General features: G+C 37.1%; 1 protein-coding gene across 3 annotated transcripts in view; it reads right to left on the bottom strand.

The window, feature by feature from the left end:
* LOC128894199 (uncharacterized) overlaps window positions 1-6000 on the bottom strand; it is a 294902-nt gene that overhangs the window by 35252 nt on the left and 253650 nt on the right. For 2 of the 3 annotated variants that reach the window (XM_054155770.1, XM_054155769.1), the window contains 3 exons: window positions 5269-5322; window positions 1984-2052; window positions 319-408 (listed from right to left, as the gene is read on the bottom strand). In XM_054155770.1, coding sequence (XP_054011745.1) covers window positions 319-408; window positions 1984-2052; window positions 5269-5322 — 213 coding nt within the window. The remainder of the gene's footprint in view (window positions 1-318; window positions 409-1983; window positions 2053-5268; window positions 5323-6000) is intronic. The other variant, XM_054155772.1, reaches the window with a different exon arrangement.

Genomic DNA, 6000 nt, shown 5'->3' on the forward strand with positions numbered 1-6000 from the left:
ATTACCTTTAATTTTATATTTTATAAGCACATAATAGTTCTAATGTTTGATTCTTTCTCACATTTAATCGCCAACAAAGGAATAAAGTAGTTAAATTTGTCCTCTATTTGTCATTAGAAATTTACACCGAATAAAAATATTGTCCATCTCTGCCGCGAGAGGCAGTCACGCGACGTAATCGTCTGCGCCATATCGACGCGCCCCATCGTTTCTTTTTTCTTTCTTTCGCAGGGCTTATGATGGAGTAGGTAATTAAATTCCCTCCGAAAGGAGCGTGTTTAGTATCGTTATAGATATGGAATGCGCATTAATCGTTACCTGCGTGTTGCGGGGAATGCTGCTTAGGAGAGTTCATGTCCGGCGGCTCGTCGCTGAAGGACACTGATTTTTCGAACGACACCGACTTGTCTGGAATAGATGTTGATCAGCGTATTTTTGTGGTCCCGTGCCTCTTAGGGGGTACGTGAAGCAAATGTGCGTGCGCGCGCGACAAAATTTCAAAAACAAAACGGAAGGTGCTAAACGTTCAGGCTCGATCGGTGTCCGAACAGTGCACCGAACCGTGTGCAAAAAGATCCAGCAATACAGATGGCCAAAAAGAGAGACAAAAAATTGACTAAAAATTCTGGTTTTGCTCTCGATAATCGTTGAACGTACGATATAAAGAAAAAGATGGTCGGTTCTTTACTTTCCATAATTACACGAAAAGATTTCCTCGCAAAATAATCGGTTTTTTCCCTTAAGTATATTCATTTAGAATAAACTTATCTTTCCTCTATTTTACTACTGTCATTTTCAAATCTATTTTCTAAAACTTCCTCCTGCTAGAAATGTGACGCATGCCATCAAATGGGGTTACTTGCAAAATTTTTCACTTGAAATCTATATTGCATGAAATCTAAAGTATTTAAGTGAAAAATGGGTACATCGAAGTCGTAATTTTAAGTTTCAGAATATAAATACAGAAGAAAGAAAAATCTATCTATTACCTTTTTCCTATGGGGAGAATAAAACGTAGGTTTTGCAAGTTACCCAGCCTGTAGGATAATAATAGTTTCTATAAAATAAGTGGGTTCTCCAAGATCATTTTGTACTTTCTTGGCATAATTTATTATTTAAATCTATAATACACAGGAAATTGGATGCCAACGGTGATCTTTTGATTGAGTAAATAAGATTGTTGATCAAGTAAATAAATATTTATAGGTGACAATTTTCATTGAACCCTTTTCTCCAATAAGAAAAAAAAATATATAGTTCTCAGACAATTCAGCAAAAATAGTTTGGAAATAACCGAATTTGTTAATTAATATTACAGAAAAGAAATCACGGTGATATCGGTTCTTTAAAGTTAACACACGAAACAATAAACCTGAAAAATCGAATGAGCAACGAAACGATCCGAGTAAACCCCATTTGATGGTATGTATTTGAGAAATTTCTCTTCCCTCTTGTACTTTCAGAGACGAAAATAAATACACCTCGAACGGTACGTTTCGCGAACGATGAATTAACGGTTAAAATTAATTACTGGATAAATTCCAAAGCAGTCGGAGGTGTCGAGCGGAAAAGAAAAAAGAAATCGGTCGAAAGCGAACCGAAGAGAGTCTCGAGAGCGGAATAACCGACACGGGTTAAGGGGTTATATTTCTAAGCGAGAGAACAGTCGACCGATGCTGAAACCGATAAAAGCAACGAAAGTAACGGGGTTGGCGACGGCCAAGTGCTGTCGGAAGATGCGCGTATTGTGCACGTGAGATGCAAAACTGAAAGAGACAAAGAAGAAGGGGGACGGAGGGAGAAGAAGTAAGCGAGACAAGAAACAGAGAAACGAAGAAAGAAGGGGAAGAAGTTGCGTGCAGTGCGGACAACGAAGGTTACAATTAACATCTAGCTAATGCAAAGAGGCGGCGGCGGCGGCGACGGCGATAACGCTTGGTGTACGTGTAAAAAGGAAGAACGTGTATATCTTGTGAACCGCACCTTTGCCTAATTTTGGTGGTTTTACGTCAGTCCTTAAGTACGAGTCATCTGTAACGGCAGGTTGAGACACTTAAATTTTACAAAGGAGATCCGTTTTAATCACAGTGGTAAAACGTAGGGCACTATTATAAAATGTTATGCATAAATGTAGCAATGATATGTACTATTGGGTTGTCGGAAAGTAATTTCGTGTTTTTGTTTGTAGAAAAAAGGACATTTCCTTTATAATGTATAAACATTTCATTGAATTATATACTGATCACTTTGCTATCTTTCTGGTAGCAGCATGATTCCAGGTTTATAAAAGTTCTGATCTTCGTTTAGAAGAAATTGATCCCAGGTTGCCAGATTTGGCGAATATAGCGAGTGTGGTAGCACATCCTATTCAAACTGTAACAAGCTTCAAATCTCGGAGCAAAATCTCTTTCTAAGAACACGTGTAATCCATATATCGAGCTTTGAATCGAAACCACGTGATTTCGCCCGATTACAAACGGTTGAATTCGGCAAATTTAATGTTTTAGAGATTTCGTGTGTCGTTAATAGGTGGATTCCTTTAACCCTTTAATCTATAATAATACAGGCCAGAACCACGTATCAGGAGCATTATCGACCTACTGTAAGCGATCAACGCGATCACCTATGACACGGATTAGTGTGACTTAAATCATAGATTAAAGGGTTAATTGATGCATTTATTTTGTCATCAACTTCAACTGAACTACCACAATGTGATGCATTTTCAACATTGAAATTGCCGGAACTTTTATAAACCAATTTTGGTACTGACGTTCTGTCAGCACATCCCTCCATACGCGTTACACAATTTTAGTTGACTTGAACAGCTTTTTTACTTTTTCAGGAATAGAAAAGCAAAATATGCCGAAAATGCTGTTTTTTATTTTCCATATTTAATGGGTCGCAGAAGAAAAAAAGAATTTTGTAGAATCAAACATTGTTTACAAACCTTAAAATATCAGCTGTCAAAATATGTAACGTTAATAAAGTTCAGAATGAAGTTGGCTGATTAAAAATGCAAACAATCATTCTGGTGGTAAAAATACGAGATTGCTTTCCGAATAAGCTAATATATATATATATAAGTATTTTACGCAGTGTATGTCGAGTAATGTAGTGTTACCAACGAGTGGGGATGATTCGACGAGAAAATGAATAAGAAATGTGGAGTGAAATTTCTTTTCACGAAGCTTCGTTTCTGAAAAAAATTGATTTGGAAAATTCATTTCAATTTCATAATTCGTATTTGTTCATTACACATTGATTCTAACTGTAGTGTACTACTATCGATTTTTAATTAATTCTGACACGGAATAAAATCAGGTGGACAAACACGTCACTCGAAAACTAAGAATTTCATTCAAATTTTGTTCATTTACCTCTATACGAAGAATCACCAGCTTTGGGGGTAGCACCACATTTTGCGAGACACTCTGTATATACAGAGTGTCCCATTTTAATCATTCCGTGCAATTATCTTCGAACGTTTCAGATGAAAGTTGTCCTATTTTAAAGGAGACACCTTCGGATCGGATCGGTTTTCTCCTATTGTAGTTATTTTGTGACAGAATTATATTCAACTTTTTAACAGAATGTGTGGTTTATATAATAGCAAATTTAAGGTTCCATAATATGTGATTTATCTAAGGTTGCTTAATTAGGAAACTGTACAATAACCGCAGATAAGGGTTAAGCATATCATCTTGATTCAGAGAGAGGCAATATATAACAGCTTTATGTACAGTAAATGTAAAAGTTATAATTTGTAATAAAATTCAATTATCAAATGAAATGAATTTCAGGAATACAATCATAGATTTATTAATTTATGATTAATTAGTCAAATAGATTTTTGTCTATTTCTGCACTACACGAGTTACCAACACATTTTAGGTCGCTGATTTTTATTATTGGTTAGTTTGAAGACATAGGTAAAAATAGTACATGGTTCTACTTAATAAAGACGGAGGTGTTCTTTACATCTTGGAAATGTCACTATTTGGAGTATCACCGTTCAGATTGAGGAAGTGTCTTCCTTGAAACAGAGTATGTGTCATCTGAAAAATTGTCTCGAACAACTGATAGGTGAGTTTGAAGATAAATCATGGAAAGATCAAAATAGAACACCGTTATACACATAGAGTGTATCAAAACCTATGAACATAAGCATCACGGGGTTGAATTCGATGCAAAAACAATTAAATCAGTTCATTTGTCCTATTTCACTCTGCTGTCGAATTACAGGCGTAACTGCACGTTTGGAGAAAAAAGTCATTATTAAAACACTTTCAATGAATTATGTTTGCATAATAAAAAATTCATGTAATCCAGAGTAATTAAATCCATTGGACATACATCCAATTTCATTCAATTATTACAACAATTATAACAAGAATTTCACTCACGTTGCACTAACTGTATATTCCGTAGTATACAATGCTTTAACTCTAATAATAAAGGTTAACGCAAATTTATCATACATAGAACTGTATCTTTGTATTTAGAGGAAGAAGGACAAAAGAATTTATGGATAAGAGTGATTTTCTAATATTAGAATAGTTTTCTTCCAAAATTGGAGTAAAACCATTGTTAACACTAGGTTTACGGAGGTTTATCATCTGATTTCGATTACTGAAATAATCCTTCAATAAATGAAGTCGATTTACTACAATTAATTAGGAGGTTTATACAAAAATGAATTATACAGATCCTCATAAAAAGAAGACAAGGCGTTTAAGTACCGGTAATCGTGATGGGATCTGTAAAAGATATAATGTATTCGCACCCCTTTACTAATCTTGAGGAGCTCCAACAACGCATTCAGCAAGAAATATGCAAAATTACGGAAAAGGGTTTGTCTCTTCATATGGATAAAAGTCAGCATAAGTGGTTCCCGAAAGAGGAAATGGATTTTGTGAAAACCTTGTGAAATTTGGAATGGGTAGAAATGACGGTGCTCCGTAAACCTAGTGTCAGTACTTGAGTGATTTTAGGAAGAAGTTTGATGTACATGGCTCAAATTTGGTCCATGTTTTATAGCGCGAATATGAATTTATCCCAAAACAGTGCCTATAAATCGAAAGCAAGATTAACCAAGACAAATATTTCTGACTGTAATTCATTACTTTCGTGCATCGACATCAGCGATGCCATGGTCACAGGTTTCGATACATCCTGTGCACGTATACATGTATAACAAATGTTTAGACTGGTCACAGTGATCGGAAGGAAAATAGAATATAGAAGATAGAAGATGAAGAGACACACCTGGCAATGAGGCAGAGCTGGAGCTAGAATGTTTGTCGAACTCGTCCCCGGCGCCTGGTGTGCGCATCAGTCGGAATAACAAAGCAGTTGTACAGCAGGGTTTTTAGGAAATTTCAACGCCGCGTTACGTCACGTGGCAGTGGTACAACGCGCCGTGTCGCGACGCAACAACCCTACCGTTCTTCGATCGCGACACAACGTAAATTCGACTACAAAGACCGAGTTCGCTATTTAATTATCGACCCTTCGTGAAATTTGTGTCTGCTTTTTCATCAAGAACGACGAGGGTGGCTTTCTCTCTAGAAAATGTTGTGCGGAAAATTTGCTTTCATAGAAGATAAATTACAGACCGTACCACTGCTACCGCGTAACTCACGGCATAAAACGTATGATTACATCTAATCGAGGCGCAGATACGCGACTCGAGATAGGCGCACATAGGCAGCCAAGAGATCGGTGGCTGTCTGTTGCTCCTTTCGACCGCGAGCAAAACCGATCGATCACCTAAAACGTAAGTATCTAAAAGAGAGCAGAAGAGAGTCCGCGGTGTATATGAGAGAACGTAGGGGAGGGTTGAACCACGACGGACGATTTGTACGACGCAGAAGAAAGCAAGGGAGGTTGGACGGACGAACATTTACGCATAGAGAACGGGGGAGGAGAGAGAGAGAGAGAGAGAGAGAGAGAGAGAGAGAGAGAGAGAGAGAGAGAGAGAGAGAGAGAGAGAGAGAG

Source organism: Hylaeus anthracinus, unplaced genomic scaffold (assembly GCF_026225885.1).
Source record: "Hylaeus anthracinus isolate JK02 unplaced genomic scaffold, UHH_iyHylAnth1.0_haploid 3, whole genome shotgun sequence".
In the NCBI taxonomy this organism is placed as follows: domain Eukaryota; kingdom Metazoa; phylum Arthropoda; class Insecta; order Hymenoptera; family Colletidae; genus Hylaeus; species Hylaeus anthracinus.